The sequence below is a fragment of the Triticum aestivum genome, chromosome 2A (genome assembly GCF_018294505.1).
Source record: "Triticum aestivum cultivar Chinese Spring chromosome 2A, IWGSC CS RefSeq v2.1, whole genome shotgun sequence".
Classification (NCBI taxonomy): domain Eukaryota; kingdom Viridiplantae; phylum Streptophyta; class Magnoliopsida; order Poales; family Poaceae; genus Triticum; species Triticum aestivum.
The window spans coordinates 710282451-710303451 of NC_057797.1; the positions used below are offsets into that span (position 1 = coordinate 710282451).

The 21001-nt window shown below is 44.6% G+C and overlaps 1 protein-coding gene across 1 annotated transcript; it reads right to left on the reverse strand.

Annotated features, from left to right (window-relative positions):
- Nucleotides 1-11714: 11714 nt before the first annotated feature.
- LOC123186090 (uncharacterized) lies at nucleotides 11715-13145 on the reverse strand. The gene is made up of 2 exons (XM_044597887.1): nucleotides 12855-13145; nucleotides 11715-12538 (listed from the first exon to the last, which is right to left on the reverse strand). Exons 1-2 carry the CDS (start codon nucleotides 13077-13079, stop codon nucleotides 12068-12070), a joined length of 696 nt encoding a protein of 231 aa, XP_044453822.1. The 5' UTR covers nucleotides 13080-13145; the 3' UTR covers nucleotides 11715-12067.
- Nucleotides 13146-21001: the final 7856 nt, after the last annotated feature.

The window sequence follows — 21001 nt, forward strand, 5'->3', positions numbered from 1 at the left end:
TTATTGATCATGCATGATGCATTACAATTAATGCATTGGTAAACATATTTAAAAACACATTAATTAAGTACTTTTATAAACTATAAACTACAAAGAAATAATTCACCATTCACCATCTATCTTGATTGGTTAGATTTTTTAATTGATCCATATAAATCGAAAAGAAGAAAGTTGGGCAGAAAGAAGAAACAAAATCCATTTGTTAACACCAACGACTCAATTCTCAGTACACCTGTATCTTCACCGTCAAGAGTTTACCACCCATCCTCTCAAAAAGGACGTTGTATCACCCCAAATTAATGGTGAGGTATAGTGGCCACAGGGGATTCTCTGTGCGGGTACATATGTACCGATCCTATAGGTGCAGAAAATGTCTCTAGTTACAATTAATGCATTGGTAAACATATTAAACCAGTCCGTGGACACGGATACTGGAATCGGCCTTCCAAAACTAGCCGCATATGTCTGGTTACATTTCAAACCAAATTTAACAAAAATGAAAAAAAAAATTGATGCAAACTCAAACAAACGGAATGATATTCATTTAAACTTAGATAATTTTTACGTAAAGCTAGACAATATTTCGTTCAGTGAACTAAAAACCTTAAAAAGACTAATCATATACTACCCTATACTTCACAATGACCACGTAGTCCATGTCGGGATGGTCGGCGGCTCCTCCATTATCATCGTCGGGGCCGTTGTCGTCAAGCTTCGGGCGGCAGAAGGATGCGACATCGCGGCAGGGCTTCCGACGGTCGCCTGATGCTCGCGGATGATCCTCTTCGCTTCCTCCTGCATCATAGGCAGAGCAACCGAGGCCACCAACGAGGTGGGCGGGGGAGAGGGCGGCGGGCCTTGGAGGAGGCAGCGTTGGCGGCAGCAACCTCGATGAGAGACCATTCTTCGCCATACTTGGCCATCTCCTCGACGAGGCGGCGGAGACAGTCTTGATCGTCTTCATCATTGCCACGGAGCGGTCAAGGGCCCAGGCGCATGCCAGGTCCGGGTCTGCTGTGATGTGTGGCGGTGGGACGTCGGAGTCCGCGAACTCCGACCGGCGCGTCGCGTTGCGCTTGTCCCACCGGCGCCGCTCCCTGTCGGCTTATTCCTGCATCGCCACCGAGGTAGTGGGGAATGCGACTGCATGCCTTCGCGGTGATTCCACAGAGAAATGGCGGCGAAGATCGGCGCTCCTCCTTGACACAGTGGGGCGACGGAAAGAGCCGCTCCACCTTGATGCGCCGGGGCGGAGAGGGATCCTCCTTGACGCATCATCCAATTTGGACGTCGCGATTGCGCGAAGAAGAGCGCGAAGGAGAGACGAGAGCTCCGGCTTCACGCAGAGGAGTGTCTCCACGGGAGCCACCGGGCCATTGACGTGGAGGACAGAGCGATGGAGCATCCCTCCATCTGTTGCTCATACTCCTCATCCATGACGGTGTACAGCGTGCCCTAGATCGTCGACGCCGGTGCCGATTGCTCCTACGGGGGCTGGTCTTCCTCGTCGTCGGAGCAGATGACAATATTCACCTTCGTCAAGGAGCCGCCCGCCGATGAGGTCGACGGCCTCTCGGAGTTCGAGGGCGGCGCGGCCATGATCCTTTGGAGCCCATTCCGGAGCCACCACCTGCCGATGCCAAGGTCCACGACTTGCCCATCGTCGCAGTTTGTGCGAAGGATGCTCTTTATGCAACGTGGACGGCGCCGGAGCATGGATTATAAAGCGGCAACCAGACCATGCGAACGGGCGGTCAGCAGCTCCAATGCGGCGCAACGGTCGGAGTTGGTTCCTCGGGAAGTTGCATCTGCATTAAAGCGGCAGCTTCTGAGAGGTTGCGTTGGTCACCACCACCCCTCCCGTTCGGTCACATCACGCGGCATCAATGCCGACCACTGCCTGCTGCGGTGTTGATGCAGCGCGAGAAGCAATGTATACATCGGAAGGAAAGCATGAGAGAGGCGGGTGGGGTTATTTGACGGGTCAAAGCAGTTAGGAGCGAAAGTGACAGCGGTTCAGACGCCCCCAAAGCCTTCGAGTTTGTCTCTGGTTTTGGTGCTAGCAGTCAGCTCTAATCGTAAGTTACTTCGCCCTTATGTAAATCTTAAGATGGAGACGTTAGTCATTTCAGGAAGTTGATTTAGATAGAAGAAAAATCATAGGCTACTTACTTAGATTAGCAATCCTATGCTGAAATTAGATGCGATTACAATGTTCTCCGAAAGAACGAGCACATAGTATCCTTGCTTGGGTGCCTCGTCTCCGGCATGGCATAGTGCCGGCTCTAAAGCACAATTTCTGGTGTCATTTGACATCACAAAATTGCGTAACCAACTCGTAATCTTTTGATATAAGTGAAAGAGAAAAGTACTACATTTTTGGTCCTTCAAGTCTGAAAATTGGATAAATTTCATCCAAAACCAGATTTTCACCACGATGACCGGGTTTGATCGATAAATGGTAAATTTTAAAAAATAACTATTTTTCCCCGAAATTTTGTGGCAAACCAAGATGCTTGGGGGCACTAGGTGAGTGAAAATTTGTGCAATGTTTTGATATTCGAGGAGCTCGTCGCAAAAAAAACAAAAAATTTGGCTCACAAAAAAGGCAAAAAAATTTTTTTGCTATAACTCCTCGGATATTATTTGGCCATAAAAATTTACGCGCACCTAGGCACCCAAGCATCTTAGTTGTCACAATTTTTTTTTTGAATTTGTTCGCCATTTTTTAAAATTTACTGCTCATTGGTCAAACTTGGTAAACGAGGTCAAACCCAGTCAACATGCTCAAAATCTGGGTTTGGACGAAACTTCTCCGGTTTTAAGACTTGATGGATCAATATGTGTACTTTTTTTTAGGAACCAAGCCTATACTTTAGGGGAACTTAAGGGAGCAAAAACATACTTTTCTCTAAATGGAAACGATTCACACATTTAGAATTTGAATTGATTGACACCACAGGATCGTAGGGGTCTTGCACCGCCACTTGTACATGTCGTGTCACAAATGGTGAAAAATCAGGTTTGCATGCCAATACTCAACTTCGATAGGGCGAATGACATCTACTCCGTCCGTTTCTAAATAAGTATTTTTAGACATTTCAAGTAGATTATAACATACAGATGTATCTAGACATATTTTAAAATGTAGATTCACTTATTTTGCTTCATATATAGTCATTTGTTGGAATCTCTAAAAAGACTTATATTTATATTTGGAAACGCATGGAGTAGTGTAGATCAGTAGTAAACTGCAAGGTCGTACGGCCTACTTATCACACGTGCGCTTGGAAGAGAACGCTGCCATTCGAAGGAAATTAAGGAGGAACACCGTACGTACACGTTCAGTCGTCCGGTTGACCGTGTGCCCCGGATCCGCGAAATCCTTGGGCCCGATCGGCCGGGAACGTACGCGTCGTTTGTTTGACCGTCGGTCTATATACGCGTACAACAAACCTACTAGTACTGCGTCAACAGTCGTTATGGACTGCTACAGTAAGTATGGGGTGATGATTTGGTTAACAAACTGGCCAGAGACAACTAGCCGCAAAAGGAAGGAGAAGAAGAAGAATAAAAGTAGTACTAGGAGTAGGATGCATGACGGTGTCGACAGTCAATGTTAATGGAATAATGGGATTGATGGGGCATGGCGTTCATATTTCTTACTAGGTCGGATTCGGTTAACAAACCGACTAGAGCATTGTAGTCCTCATGTGCGGCTCATCAGATAAGAAAAAAGGAAAATGTATCCCGTACGCATGACCATTCATGAGATCACTAAACGAGAGAACTTAGGTCGTGCACCGTCTAGGTGAATAAATTATCTTAGATTGTGCACCATGACCAAAAAAAAAGGAAAAACGAGAGAACAAAATGTTTATTTGCTAATTAATAGCATTGCATGCAATGAACTAACCACTACATGTCGTGTTTGGTAGTCTCAAGTCATTAAAAGCATGCACACTCACATCTCTTATTGGTTGATATGTCAAGAAACAAGAAACGAGGTAGAAGTTAATGCACCGCGCCTAAGTTTTTTGGGATTATTTGGTTTTCGTAAGATGACTTACACACCTAGACAGAGAAAGTAACGCTATGTTAGAGCATCTGTAGCCGGACCCCTTAGGCTGGTCATAGTGGGGAGCAATATATACTAGTATCATGCATATGATACTAGTGTATGATACTACATCCATAGTGCATGGTATCATAGGTGGTCTCATTTATTGTCATGCATGACACATAGTAGCATAACATTTATTATGTTACGGTATCTACCTACTCCCTCCTTCCATCTATATAGGTCCTAATGTGTTTTTCAAGACAACCTTTGACTATTGACAAGATTAATAGCACATGAGATGTATACTATGAAAATTATATTATTGGAAGCTCCTTTGACATACAAATTTAAAAGTATGCTTTGTGTAAGTTGCATGTCATATATTATTGCTCTAACGTTTGGTCAAAGTTAGCCTCAAAAAACGTATTAGGACCTATATAGATGGAAGGAGGGAGTATGTTACTATGACCCTCTCTTTCTTCTCTAATTTCCTGCCACGTAAGCATGTTTGCCAGTCCCAAGTATATGATACTAGTTATGTTACCCCCACTATGGCCAGCCTTATATCCCCTTTACGTTCGAGCGGACGACCCAGTCAGAAAACGGTCACCAAAATGCGATGCAAACGGACCGTCAAACCATCCCTATACATCTGTCATACAAAGCCCATGCTACAAGATTCTAACACCCCCCCCCCCCCCCCCCCCCCCCCGGCACGGCGTGCCACTCGTGCTGCAGCTAGCCTGCCTATATGAGCTCTACAAAGGAGGACAGGGAGGTGCCGGACGCGAAGACGGAAGAGGTGGAGCCGTGGGAGAAAGAGGAGGGGGAGGACGAGGCATATCTGATGCCGGAGTAGGCTGGATTTAGCATTAACGACACATTGGTGGAGTTTGAGGTCACGCAAGCGAAGGAGGCAAAGCTATTCTCGAGTTCATCCAGTTCAAGGCGGAGGTGGTGGCGAATCGCCAATTTCTCCATGAATTGGAGTGTGAGCAGCTCTTCGCGAATGAGGAGGATGAGAAGGACACACCAGAGTTTCGCTCCGCCGCCAATGGCCATGAGGCCGGGGCTCCGTTCAGGACGTCAGCAACATATGCGATGACATGTAGATAGTTTACTCTTTTCAGCTATGCACATAGATAAAATTCACGCTGCATGTAGTAGTATGGACACGAGGATCAAGAATTGAGAACTATGATCGTAATGTCTAAGAAATGAACCTGTCAATGATGCGTCCGCGGGGCCTGGATTTGTGAAGTTCAGTCGTAGATGATCTTAGAGCAACTCCAATGTGCGAGCCATTTTGATCGCGTGCGTCTGTTTGGGTCGGTATGGACAGAAAAGTCGGCCCAACGCGCCAACCCAAACGGACGCCCGTCAGCCTTTCGTCCGCCTGTCGACCCATTCCCGACACAATTTTGAGCTTCATTTGCGTCGGTGCGGACACAAAAGGACACGTGCGGCGCCCACCTACTCCTCCCCCTGGCCCACTAATCGGTAGCACATTGACCATCCTTTTCCATTCCAACAGCAAATCCTCACCCGCCTCATTCGTCGACGCCGGCGCCGCCCATTTTCGGTGCCTCTGCCAGCTGCCGGTGCCGCAACATCCCCCCCCCCCCCCCCCCCCCCTCCAACTGCACCACCTCCACGTTGCTGCCACCGCCGTCTCGTCGCCGGGGCTTCGAAAGCTTCCCACCCCCACCTCCCAACACAACCACGACCAGGTTGTGAAAACTATGCTTCCTTGTGAAACTATATATATATATTTGCTTGTGAAATATGCAAAGTGTTTACTGAAAATGGAGGCCAGCCGGTTAAATATGGGTCGGCGTGTTGGACGCACTGCTGACCCAAATAAAAAAAAGGTGGACACTGAGCGGACGACCGATCTAAACGGACAGAAAAACAGACAAATGCGCCGTCGTTTGGGATGGCGCATTGGAGTTGCTCTTAGACATGGTCAATGGCAGGGTGAGTAGGAAAACAAAATGCTCCATGCATGATCATGATAGTCAGACTCTTCCCGGCCAGACGAGTTGAGAAATAAGTAGAGGAACACAAGTTGCACGAGTGGCCTCCCATGCTCAGCTCAACTTGATATGCCAGCGTGGAGAACACGAGCACTCATGCATGCATCCATACACTACACGCACACATAGGGCGTGTTTGGTTTCCTAGGCGCATCCAACCTGCATTGCATGAAGGAGCTTGGCTGGGGCTGGCCTGGTTGAGCTGATGCGAGAAGAAGTTGAGATGTGTGTTTGGTGTACTTGCATGATATGGACCAAGCTCACCTCAAATGTTGTTTGATAGGATGCATGAGGCTGAACAATATGATAGATGTGGAATTTGATTCTAGGTGTTTGTACATGTATGTAAAATAATTAAAGATTGTTTTGGTGACATGCACTTCAACTTAGATATCTATGCTGACCGAAGTAAAAAAACATTCTGAATCAAACACAGATAAGAAATCATAATATTTCGAATCTTGCAAACTTCGTATGAAGATCATGTGAATCAAAGTGTCAGCTAAACAGGGAATGAAACCAAATATGTGTATTCCAGTTTCAGCATTCATGAGGTCCTATATTTAACATACATGCATAGAACAGCCAGCCCTCCCAAGGCACCTTTTTTACCGTGTATTGCTGATCTCTTGATCCCCACAACACAAATACAAAACAAAACAAAACTAGCTTCTCTCTCTCTTGTTCTTCTTCCTCCAGATCAAATCAAAAGAAAAGTATGCACAAATTATTCTTAACAGAGAAATATGCAAAATCATCTCAAATCCACAGGCAGCTCTCACAATCAGATCGGACCTCTACAAGGCCAGCGGCCGAACCAAGCAATAGATGATAAATTGTAGACAACCTGAACTAAGAACTTGGCTCTGAACTGTAGGCTGTGAAAACAACAAATAAGACATAGTTAGCACTTGGAAGTTTTCGACAGTTTATCTGTACCTCAAAGCAACTAAATAGCAGCAAGTTATATTATCTCATTATGGAAGAGCACTGGTCTGAAACTTCAATGACGGAAACCTGTCATGTTAGATATTTGGAAGGTAGGCTTGGCAAGGAGTCGGGGATTAGCAGCATAACACTGCGCACACTGGTACAGCAGCTCAAGCTCAAGGTCCGGCAAATCTACCACGGCCAGGCCTTCCCCAGTTCCCTGTCAACAAGGGCACAGCACGCGGGTCCGTGCTTGCTCACACGCGGGATCGTGCGGGCGGCCGCGAACGCCCGGCCGGTGCGCGCGCAGGTGGTGTACGTGCCGCCGGAGTCCCCTGCTTGCTATCACGGTCAGATCGGGCGGGCGGCCGCGAGCGACGGCGAGCAAGTCGCCAATAGCTGGGAACGGGAGGGAGGGGCCAGAGCTCGGGAAGAAAGAGAGGGGAAAGGGAGAAGGAGAGCTTTGCATCGGCACCGACGAGGAGATGCGGCGTGGCACCAGAGAAGATAGCGGCAGGGGAAACGGGGGAAATGCGAGTTGAGACGACCGGAAGAGGAGACCTAGCTCGCGACTCTGCACGCGCGGGCCTGGCTCGCGGAAGCGATCGATCCCTGTGTTTCCCCTCAGCCTGGCTGGGAGCCTGATTTTGCATTCGCCAGGCCTGGCCCAATGAGACGTGCAGTCTACCAAATGCAGTGAAAATTGCATGGTGAGTGCGACGCAGGTGCGACCCAAGGAACCAAACACACCCATAGAGATTTGGTCCATTATTTTCTCGGGGTAGTTAAGGCAGCGATCAATGAACAGTGCGTACAGCGCCTGGACTTTCTTCTGCTCTTCTCTCTGCACCCAACTACTTGTCCATTCATGGGTCAGCCAGTCTATAAAGTCCGACCGACGTAGGAGTAACTCGACGGCGGCACGTACGTACTGCTACTCACTACTATCCCCCCCGTTCCATACAGTATCAAAACTTCAAGGTACAAAAGCTACTGTAGCCGCTGCACCATATTTGCAAGGGCAGAGCAGTTGGCAGCGAATGAGAAGTTCAGACCAAAAGCGAGTTAGCACTAATGGTTACTACTGCTCACACTTGCATCTCTGTATCTGTATGTGACAGTGATAGACTGATAGTACTGGCTGCATGCAACCCCACACAATTCCTCTCGTCGACTAAACCCCCTCGAAGCTAGTAGTAGCCACCATGCATGCACCCGTGTCCTGTGGTGTCTCGCCGCAAATTGACAGGACGTGTACTGTGCGTGGATAGGTAAAGGCAGGGTTGAGGATTATCACTCCAGGAGAAAGAGAAGAGAAGAGAAGAGAAGAGAAGAGCAGGTTGGGCAGGGGAAAAAGCTTGATGGAGTCTTCAGAAACAAGCCCCGCGCAATCAATGGTTCTCCGTGAATCAATGCAGGGTTGGTTCCCGGTTGACATTTATGCTCAAGACGTATACGTGGAAGTGGAATCAATGCAGTGGATGCGAGCGCGCTAGCGTTCCTTCAATGGCCATGCCTGTCGATCTTTTATGTATTTTCTTCGTTCAGGAAAGAAAGAAAGAAGGACGGGAGAAGATATTCTCCTGGAGGAGCAGCGAGTGTATATTTCATGGACGTAGATACGGTTGCACGTAGCTGTTCCCGGTTGAATACGCGTACGCATCATTGCTTATCCTGCAGGTACGCGTTACTTACACCCGTCGCCATCCCATCAACTTCTTTTTCCATATATGTTTTTAGATATATACCCGTTTTATAAGGAAACTTCTGTATCTAGCAGAAAACAACGTATTTCTACAATTTTAAATTTGTTTCTTTAATCTTCAGAAAGTAAAAACTTGTATTTTGATGAAAAAGTAGATGATTATATTTTTGCATTAAACTTATCACTGTACTTACGCGCAAAAGAAACCTATCATTTTTTCTGACAAGTTTTTTTCTTTCATATGAAAATACAAGTTTTTTCTTTTGCATGAAGAACTTACCATTATCAACACATCGGTCCCTCGTAAAAAGGACACAAAACATGAAACCAGTAACTCCTAGATCTCGACAGGCCCATTTCCCCAGCCCAACACAGCTCAACCTCCCCGGCCCAACTCAAATTTATGTATGCTACCCTCTCCTCTCGCGCTAGAAGCCCTGCCGCCGACTCCCCTCCTCCCGTCCTCACTCAAGCACACTCCGCCGCCACCGACCCCAAGCTTCTTCAGGCCCGACGTAGACACCGCTCTCCTCTCTCGAAAGCTCCACCTCGTCTTCCCCAACTTTGGAGTACTGCCTGTCGCCGCGCTGTTGCCGAACTCAAGTTTTGGTGCAGTCACACAGAGAATCTAATCCACAGAGGTAGCCACTTCATCATGCTTGAATAGAGGAAAGCACATGATAATACGAAGGTGAAAGCCTACTATAGAATTCCAGAGACGTGAATTCATAACCGCAATATTGACCACCCGAGTTCGTGTGCCACCCTTGATGACTGGTAAAATCTGTAAGATCACCGTCAAGCACAACCACTGCTACCGAGGATAAAATCACCGGTTGGGCTCCCTAGTGTAGGAGTTTGCAATATGCATCAAAATTTTCTCAATGAGAAATCAAGGTATACTTTCCATGGAGGTACTGGTACCCCGCAATAGTTGAATGTTGCGCAACAAAAATGAAACTTCACTTGTTTCTCTAATAGTTCTAACAGGGGTGTCAACCTTGCTAGTCTTGCTAGTTGCAAGGCTAATAAAAGATAACATGTGATAAATATTATTGGTATTTTTGGAATAAAACAAAGTGTAAATGTTGTTAGAAGGTGATTCTTATGCTCAAAATTGGACCGGGGTTCATAGGGTCAACTCTCAAAAGCATAAAAATGCGATGAAGAAACATTATCATGTGGAAAACTGCACAATGAAATATCTCTAGCTCATGCCAAGTTAATGAATGTTTAAGATCATATATATAGGCAGTATGTTCAAATACTACTAAACCAAGATCCTCCCTACATCAAGTAGCTAAATAAACCGTCCATAGATCGAGACCCTCCCTGCGCCATATGGACATTAAGTGTAAATACAAGTAATTGCATTTAGCAAGGTGATATAATATTATGAATAGGGAACTATTGGTCCTCTAGTAAACCTTAACCCTCAGTGACGACAATCCGGTACAATCATTTTGCACATTCTGTCACTGCAGTAGATTACTTGCATTATTAAACCCAACTAATGCACATCACTTCTACTATTCATTACCGATCTAAACTAGCCAAGAGTGGACAAGCAATCGGAAAGATTATGCATCTATGTATCAAACATATGGCATTACAAATCCAAACATAAAGAGATAATTCATCACATGATCAACATCACCGCTACAAATACATCAAATAAACCATAACTGGTAATCTGTAAATGCACAAAGTACAATTGTGGCCTTTTCGAAGTAAGAGTATCGATCCCACAGGGAGCACATGAAATGGTCTTTGCTTCTTGTTGAGGTTTACATGGTGTGAACTAAATGATTAGTCTTGCTTGTCTAGTCTAACACGCACACTATTATTGCTAGAGCAAGGCGAAGAACTTGCTCCCAAATACTCAAATGTAGGGTTGTTAAAGAAGACAATGCCCACAATGTTACACAAACGAACAAAAAAACACATAATCCATGAAACATGCAGAAACCAATGGTCTCAAGCTCCTGGCAACGACGAGACAAAAGGCCACCTGCCAGCGGGAGACAAGAATTCTCTCCCCTACACCTACTGTTCCAAAGCGGTGGAGAGGACATGAGCGATTATATATGAAGGGTGGCGTCTAGGATTGAGGACATAAGAGCAACTCTAGAAAATCCCATGTCCTAAAAGTTCAAAGGTAGCAGTTATCTCATTTTCTTAAATTTTAGGGAATTAAACGTTTCTTCTAGAAGATCCTCTAAACTTACATACCTAAAAAGAATTCAAATAAAAATTTGTACACAAACTCATTTGAAACACATATTAAAACTAGTTCATCACATAATTCAATTTATGTACCAAGTTAACATCGTACATAGCATAATTGAACAACTCAGTGCTTAGTATATTAACACTACATCTACATCAAACTAGGTCAAGCATTAAGATAAAACATATTAAGAAAATACGTTCTAGTTAACTCGACTCATTGGCGCCTAAAGTAAGAACATCATTAGTGCAATGACTTCCATAAAAAGAATTGTTACTGTTGATCCAGGGAGTATGAACTAAATGATTACAACAACTCAAAGTGCAAGGTAAAGCTTTTTAAAGTTTCTTTCTTTGGGCTTGCTTCTCGATGATTTGGGCTTGCATCTCGTTGATTTGGACTTGCTTCTCGTGTGCATCCATCAACGCACCATCTACTTCTCTATCAGTAATCGACAGTAGTAGATTATCATCTGTTTTACATAAAACTTGACAAGACCAACCCATATATATGTGCTGCAAACAAATCATCTCTGCGTGTGTGTAATGTAGTGAGCAACGGGATTCGCATACCAAATTATAAACATAAAAGGATTTGTGTTATACATATACATCGCTTTTATGGCCTTTGCAAGCAAAAAAGTCTTGATTGAGATTCCTAGGTGTGTGAAGTTTCTTAAACAACAGAGCGTAAAGAAGCACTGGGGGCAGGCCGGATTTGGGGCGGCATCGCCGCCAGTGCAATGGGCGGACCTGATAGAGGTGCAGATGCAACAAATGATTCACTGAAGTAGGTACACAAGGACGGGGAGCTCATGGCCAAGCCGATGTGCTTCTCCGCCACGGCGGCCGTGAAGAAGAACATTGTAGCGTCGTCAGCCGGCGGGGCTCCTTCCGCTTCCCCAACCAATTGATGACATGAAAAACTTTTCCAACAAGAAAAAAAATTCATTTGTCTTTCATCTTTTGTCCCTACGAATTATGATCATAATTTTCTGAACATGTAACTGCTCCTGATGACATATTCTAAGTAACAAACTAATGACTGGAAAAAACTTTTCCAGAAAGGAAAAAAAAAACCAAATGTCTATCATCTTTCCCCGTTCACTCGGTCTCATCGGCGTCAGCATTCAGGTCAAACCTAGGCTTCTTCCCGCTGCTGTGGGCGGCGGGCTTACTGGGGAGCGGCGGCACCTTCGATGCGCACCGCGGGCACCAGGGGTCGGCCTCGGCGATGAGCACGTACGTGAAGCAGGACGGGCAGGCGCACGCGCGCATGGCCTGGTTCGCGGCGGGCGACGCCGTGCTTGAAGGCGGCGAGCGGCTGCGCTTTCCCAGCGAGGAGGACGAGGATGAGGTGGACGCCAACGAGGAGGACGACGTGTCCGGCGAGGTGGCGGACCGCGCGGCGGCGGCGCGCTCTAGGGCGCAGCGGACCATATCGAGGGTGCAGAACGCGGAGGAGTTGGTGGTGACGGCAACGGCGGCGGTGGATGCCGTGGGAGGCAGGTTGAGGTCCTGGTGGCCGTCTTGGATGGCCTGGTGGCGATTAGGAGTCAAGAACGTCTTGCCGGACTGCACAAAAACAAGAATTATTTCACCTTGTTAAGTAATCTGTATGATGAAACACGAAGAACACAGAACTCTGTAATCCCAGTGCAACAAAACCAAAATTTTGATCATCATGCAGTTAAATCAATCAAACAACATGCGTTTGATCCGCGGACATAATCTAACCTACTAGCAAATTACATACTCGCACAGAAACAACACGAGCGCGAATTAATTAAGCACCAAACATGCGCGCACGCGGGTGTAACAAACCACACGAACAACTAAAGATCGGAAGAACAGAGGAGCAGATCGAAACAATAATAGGAGGGAGACTCACCAGCAGGTCGAGCCGTCTCTCCCAGCCGGCGGGCACCTTGACCTCTAGGTCGACGACGTCATCCTCCACGCCGGCGTCGCCGCCGCACCCGCCGAGCAGATCCATGGTCACCATCTCCGACGGCTTCGCGGCGCCGCCCCTACCATTCCCCGCCTCCCCGCGGAGCATCCTGGCGATGGAGCTCACCTCCGCCGCCATTCTCGTCTTCCCTTTCTCGGCGGTCATCTGCTCTGCTTCCTCTTTTCTGTGTTTGTCGTTCTGCCGAGAGAGAGAGAGAGAGAGAGGAGAAGATCGGTGGGGTGTTTGACAGTTGCGAGGTTGGGCGCCCCTATATATACCAGGAGGCCGCCGGCACGACGGACACGCGGGGCCCACGCGCCAGGGAGCGGAGGGGCAGAGAGAACCTTAAAGATCATTTTTAAAGATCATATTAATTGGCATCGCTGGGAAATAGTTGGGCCATTATTCAATGCCAATTAAATGCTCCAAACGAATTGAGAAATATCAAAAATATGACCTAAGATTTTTTAAGCATGACAAAATGAACTATTTTTTATGATAATTTATATGGAGGAAATTGCCTTCCTTCCTCGTGGCAACATAATTTTGCGGATTTGTCATTCTTGTTAAAGAAAATTGCCATCTTCACAAGAACATAGTTTGCCATAAAAAAAACATTCGTTTTGCCATGCTTAAAAATCTAACATTCACTGGTTTGAATTCATTACATTCAAAGTAGTCATTTGCTCATCCGCATTACATGAACGGCCTGGATTTAAACCAGAGAAGAAGTACCCTTGGGCCGCCGCTGAAATATCATGTTCAATTTAAGTGCATAGATCTATTCCATTTACTTCGTCCATCCATATTTTAGTAGAAGCAGATACAACCACTAAATTCATTGCCATATTCGGTTGTATCCGCTGATCTATATTTTAGTTCACAAATGAGCATTGCCGCGTGGTATAATTCGTATATAATTAGTGAAAAGATTTTTGGAGGAAAATTAATAGAAATATTTATGTTGGATTAAATTGCAACGATTAATGTCTAATTGATTCTGGAGTACTATATGATCTGGTGCAAAATAAACTTTGATTTTTTTGTGGGAGAAAAAACGTTGAATTATTTGACCCTTACGGACATCATCATTTTGTTGAATACTAGAGATAGTACCCCAGGTGTTGTTGCGGGAATGGATGCAGTTGCTTCTATCATATTTGGTAGTATAAAAGTTTAGTATCTGGATTCGCAATATGGGAATTGAAACTAAAATACATATAATTTATTGCATTTTATTATTATATAGTTGTGGAATATTTATTGAATATGAATAACATGCATGGTGCATGTTAAGTTGGGTCTATTTCTCATGCACCATGGGATGGTGAGATGACATAGTTGCATATTGAGATTGGGTGTTAACATGATCAAACCTCAGAACTCATTGGGTGTTAATCACATAGCAATGTGAACTAGATTATTGACTCTAATGCAAGTGGAAGAATGTCGGAAATATGCCCTAGAGGCAATAATAAAATGGTTATTATCATATTTCCCGTTCATGATAAATGTTTATTATTCATGCTAGAATTGTATTGACCAGAAACTTAAATACATGTGTGAATACATAAACTACACTGTGTCTCTAGTAAGCCTCTACTAAACTCGCTCGCTGATCAAAGATGGTTATGGTTTCCTGACCATAGACATGAGTTGTCATTTGATAATGAGATCATATCATTAGGAGAATGGTGTGATGGACAGACCCAACCGTAAGCTTAGCAACAGATCGTTTAGTTATTTGCTACAACTTTCTTTATGTCAAGTATCAGTTCCTTAGACCATGATATCATGCCACTCCCGGATACGGGAGGAATACTTTATGTGCTACCAATGTCACTTCATAACTTGGTGATCATAAAAGTGCTCTATAGGTATCTCCGAAGGTGTTTGTTAGGTTGCATGGATCGAGACTGGGACTTGTCGCTCCGTGTGACGGAGAGATATCTCTGGGCCCTCTCGGTAATACAACATCACAAGAAGCTTGTGAGCATGCGACTAATGAGTTTAGTCACAGGATCTTGTATTACGGAACGAGTAAAGAGATTTGCCAGTAACGAGATTGAATTAGGTATGGAGATACCGACGATCGAATCTCGGAAAAGTAACATATCACCGGACAAAGGGAATTGTATAGCAGATTAACTGAATTCTTGACATTGTGATTCAACCGATAAAGATCTTTGTTGAATATGTCAGAACCAATATAGGCATCCAGGTCCAACTATTGGTTATTGATCGGAGAGGAGTCTCAGTCATGTCTACATAATTCTCGAACCCATAGGTTCGCACGCTTAACGTTCGGTAGTGCTAGGGTAGTATTGAGATATTAATAGTGGAAAGTCCAAAGGTTGTTTGGTGTCCCGGATGGGATCTAGGACATCATGAGGAGCTCCAGAATGGTCCGGAGGTAAAGATTTATATATGGAAAGTTCTTGTCGGGGTTATGGGAAAAGACTGTTTTTTGGTATTGTACCGGGAAGTCACCGGAAGGTTCGAGAGGGTTCCGGAAGTGCTCGGAGGGTTCCACCATGTCCCGTATAGTAGCATGGTCTGTAGGGGGTGCCCTGGCCCACCGGCCCCTACTTGGCCCATGCACCTAGGGGAAAGGAAACCCTAAGGAGGAGGGCCATCCACTTGGCTTGGAGGGCACTCCTCCCCCCTTGGCCGCCGCCCCCTGCCTTGGGAGGGGCTAGGGCTGGCACGCCCCTCCCTCACCACTATATATAGTCGGGAGGCGCACGGGGCAACCAATGCTTTGGCCCTTGGCCCGTCTCTCTCTCTCTACTCCTCCATATTCTCCGGTACGCGCTTGGCGAAGCCCTGTCAGAATTCCGCTGCCACCACCACCACCACGCTGTCATGTTGGTTCATATCACATCTACCTCCTCTCCCTCGCTTGATGGATCAAGAGGGAGAGGACAGCGCCGATCCGTCGTGTGTTAAACTTAGAGGTGCCATACATTCGGCACTAGATCGATTAGATTGTGATTGGATCGCGACGAGTACAACTACACATCAACCGTGTTACGTACGCTAACACTTTCGGTCTACAAGGGTACATAGACACACTTCCCTCTCGTTGCTATGCATCTTCATGAGTGCAACATTCCCCAACAGTGGTATCAGAGCTAGATCTATGAGTAGATGTATATGCATGAGTAGACCACAAATAAGTTGTGGGTGTTAATGTTCAAATTTCTTACTTCCTTTGTCTTATTTGGATTCGACAGTATTGTGGCATGAAGCAGGTCAGGCCAACCTTACTTGTCCTCGCACAACAGACTGGCTCCACTGACTGACATGCAACTTGTATGGCATAAAAGTGGCTTTGTGGGTGTTTGTCTCTCCCACTTTAGTTGAATCTGATTTGACAATGGCAGTCCTTGTAAAAGGTTAAAAGGCAACTTGTATATCACCGTTGTGGTTTTGCGTAGATAAGAACAATTCTTATAGTTTGCCCTAGTAGCCACGTAAAAATCGCAACAACAAAGTAGAGGATGTCTAACTTGTTTTTGCAGGGCATGTTGTGATATGGTATGGCCAAAATGTGATGTGATAAGTTGATGTATGAGATGATCATGTTTTGTAATAGGTTCACGACTTGCATGCCGATGAGTACGACAACTGACAGGAGCCATATGGTTGTCTTTAATTTATTGTATGACATGTAAGTCAATCCTTAAACGCCATGTGATTGCTTTACTTTATCGTTATGAGTTAGCAATAGTCGTAGAAGCAATAGTTGATGGAAACAACCACATGATAACACAATGATGGAGATCATGGTGTCATTCTGGTGATGATGGAGATCATGCCGGTGCTTTGGAGATGCAGATTGAAAGCACGAGTTGATGATGGCCATATCATGTCACATATTGATTGCATATGATGTTTATCTTTTATGCATCTTATTTTGCTTAGGACAATGTTAGTATTATAAGATGATCGCTTCACTTAATTTCAAAATAAAAGTGTTCTCACTAAGTATGCACTGTTGTGAAAGTTCGTTGTTTCGAAGCACCTCGTGATGATCGTGTGTGATAGACTCTACGTTCGCATATGAAGTCTCCAACGTATCTATATTTTCTATTGTTCCATGCTATTATAGTATCAATATTAGATGTTTTATATCCATTTGTATGCTGTTTTATATCATTTTTTGGGACTAACCTATTAACTTAGTACCAAGCGCCAGTTGCTATTTTTTTTTCTTTTTGGCATTTTAGAAAATCAATAGCAAATGGAGTCCAAACACGTGAAACTTTATGGTGGTTTTTTATGGACCAGAAGGGACCCATGTTTTGGGGAACGTAGTAATTTCAAAAAAATTCCTACGCACACGCAAGATCATGGTGATGCATAGCAACGAGAGGGGAAAGTGTTGTCCACGTACCCTCGTAGACCGAAAGCGGAAGCATTATCACAACGCGGTTGATGTAGTCATACATCTTCACGATCCGACCGATCAAGTACCGAATGCACGGTACCTCCGAGTTCAGCACACGTTCAGCCCGATGACGTCCCTCGAACTCCGATCCAGCCGAGTGTTGAGGGAGAGTTTCGTCAGCACGACGGTGTGGTGATGATGATGATGTTCTACCGATGCAGGGCTTCGCCTAAGCACCGCTACGATATGACCGAGGTGGATTACGGTGGAGGGGGGCACCACACACGGCTAAGAGATCAAGAGATCAATTGTTGTGTCTCTGGGGTGCCCCCTGCCCCCGTATATAAAGGAGCAAGGGAAGAGGAGGCCGGCCTAGGACGGGGCGCGCCAAGTGTGGAGTCCTACTACGACTCCCTAGTCCTAGTAGGATTCCACCTCCCATATGGAATAGGAAAAGAGGAAGGGAAAAGGAGAAGGAAGGAAGGCCCCTCCCCTTCCCTAGTCCAATTCGGACCAGACCAAGGGGAGGGGTGCGGCCACCCTTGAGGCCCTTTTCCTTCTTTCCCGTATGGCCCAATAAGGCCCAATATGTATTCCCGTAACTCTCTAGTACTCCGAAAAATACCTGAATCACTCAGAACCTTTCTGATGTCCGAATATAGTCGTCCAATATATCGATCTTGACGTCTCGACCATTTCGAGACTCCTCGTCATGTCCCCGATCTCATCCGGGACTCCGAACTTCTTCGGTACATCAAAACTCATAAACTCATAATATAATTGTCATCGAAACTTTAAGCGTGCGGACCCTACGGGTTCGAGAACAATGTAGACATGACCGAGACACGTCTCCGGTCAATAACCAATAGCAGAACCTGGATGCTCATATTGGCTCCCACATATTCTACGAAGATCTTTATCGGTCAGACCGCATAACAACATACGTTGTTCTCTTTGTCATCGGTATGTTACTTGCCCGAGATTCGATCGTCGGTATCTCAATACCTAGTTCAATCTCGTTACCGGCAAGTCTCTTTAGTCATTCTGTAATACATCATCTCGCAACTAACTCATTACGTGCAATGCTTGCAAGGCTTAAGTGATGTGCATTACTGAGAGGGCCTAGAGATACCTCTCCGACAATCAGAGTGACAAATCCTAATCTCGAAATACGCCAACCCAACAAGTACCTTTAGAGACACCTGTAGAGCACCTTTATAATCACCCAGTTATGTTGTGATGTTTGGTAGCACACAAAGTGTTCCTCCGGTAAACGGGAGTTGCATAATCTCATAGTCATAGGTACATGTATAAGTCATGAATAAAGCAATAGCAACAAACTAAACGATCAAGTGCTATGCTAACGGAATGGGTCAAATCAATCACATCATTCTCTAATGATGTGACCCCGTTAATCAACTGACAACTCATGTCTATGGCTAGGAAACTTAACCATCTTTGATTCAACGAGCTAGTCAAGTAGAGGCATACTAGTGACATACTGTTTGTCTATATATTCACAAATGTATTATATTTCCGGTTAATACAATTCTAGCATGAATAATAAATATTTATCATGATATAAGGAAATAAATAATAACTTTATTATTGCCTCTAGGGCATATTTCCTTCAGTCTCCCACTTGCACTAGAGTCAATAATCTAGTTCACATCGCCCACTACTAGGAAAAGGCCTACTAATGATGCACCAGTTTTGCCTACTAATGGCGCACTACCGGTGCCCATTAGCATCACGCCACTAGAATTTTTTTCGCCATTAGAATCTGGTATTCTATTGGCGCACCGCTGGTGCGCCATTAGTATGGCCCACCGCTGGTGCGCCATTTGTATGGCCCATGGTGCGCCATTAGTATCTGGTATACTAATGGCGCACCACATAGAAGTGCGCCATTAGTAACAAATTTTTTTCAAAAAAAATTTCAAAAATTTTTTATTAATTTTTTTTCAATTTTTTTTTCGTTTTTTCTTAATCTCAGGTCACTATGGCTTAATCTCGGGTCAATATCTCAGGTCAAATCGCACTCCATGGTCAAACTTCCCGAAAAATCACCCATCCTCACACTACTCCAGCCCAAGCACGCTTAACTTCAGAGTTCTATCCAACCCCAGCAACAACTCACTTCACAGGCACTTGTTGATATATCTAGCATATCAATCCTATTATACCTTGTTGATGTCTAGGACTTTGTTCATGTTCATGACTATGATGAAATTTTGAAAAATATTTCAAACTTCCCGGTCATATTACGTATCATTTTTTGAAAAAAATTCAAAAAAATAATTTTCAAAACCTTTTTTTTGAATTTTTTGCCTCTAGATCTTGAAAGCCCCATAACTTTTTTTGTGTTAGGTTTTTAGGGATTTTGAAAATGTTTAACGGGGTTCCCCTTGATAAATTCGGATGTAACTTTTCGAGTAGATAATTTTTCATATATAAAACTTTTTAATCCGAGTTCGTATGCAAAAGTTATGCCCATTTTACAAATTTCCAGAGAGATTTTGCAAATAAAGTCGAAATTTATATTTGTAAATTTTCCCAACAACTAGACCACATATGACATGGGAAACTTATTTTCTTTTATTTTTTTGACATTTTTATCATTCTTTTTTTATTTTTTTAAACTGAAAAGGCGGTCCACGGGGGGGGGGGGGGGGGGGGGTGGTGCATTCGGTGGAAGCCGGGCAAACTAGTAATGGCGCACCGTGGGGTGGTGCGCCATTAGTAGTTAAACTAGTAATGGCGCACCACACCCACGATGCGCCATTACTAGTTTTAAAAAAAATATAAAAAAATTTGAATTTTTTTTTGAAAAAAACTTAGTAATGGCGCACCAGTGGACAGTGCGCCATTACTAGTTAAAACTAGTAATGGCGCCCCTGTGGACAGTGCGCCATTACTTCTAATGGCGCACCGTGGGTGTGGGTGTTATATTTTTTTCATGACTTATACTTTTTTATTCAAAACTTCTAATGGCGCACCGTGGGTGTGGTGCGCCATTACTATGTCAACTAGTAATGGCTCACCACACCCTCGGTGCGCCATTAGTAACAAATTTGTTTTTTTAAAACTTCTAATGGCGCACCGCACACTAGGTGCGCCATTAGTAATATATTTCTAATGGCGTACCTGTATGTGGTGCGCCATTGCTATATACTAATGGCGCACCACACATGTGGTGCGTTATTAGTGTCCATTTCATCTATAGCCGTTTTCCTAGTAGTGGCCATGTGATTTAATACCAATAGTTCACATCACCATGTGATTAACACCCATAGTTCACATCGACATGTGATCAACACCCAAAGGCTTTACTAGAGTCAATAATCTAGTTCACATTGTTATGTGATTAACACCCAAAGAGTACTAAGGTGTGATCATGTTTTGCTTGTGAGAGAAGTTTAGTCAACGGGCCTATCAAATTCAGATCCGTAAGTATTTTGCAAATTTCTATGTCAACAATGCTCTGCACGGAGCTACTCTGGCTAATTGCTTCCACTTTCAATATGTATCCAGATTGAGACTTTGAGTCATTTGGATCAGTGTCAAAACTTGCATCGACATAACCCTTTACGACAAACATTTTGTCACCTCCATAATCGAGAAACATATCCTTATTCCACTAAGGATAATTTTGACCAATGTCCAGTGATCTACTCATAGATCACTATTATAC

Excerpts from the sequence above, each read along its gene's own strand:
- LOC123186090 (XM_044597887.1), bottom strand. The coding sequence starts at position 13,079 with ATGACCGCCGAGAAAGGGAAGACGAGAATGGCGGCGGAGGTGAGCTCC. Across the intron at positions 12,539-12,854 it reads AGAGACGGCTCGACCTGCTG|TCCGGCAAGACGTTCTTGAC; the intron begins GTGAGTCTCCCT and ends GTTTTTGTGCAG.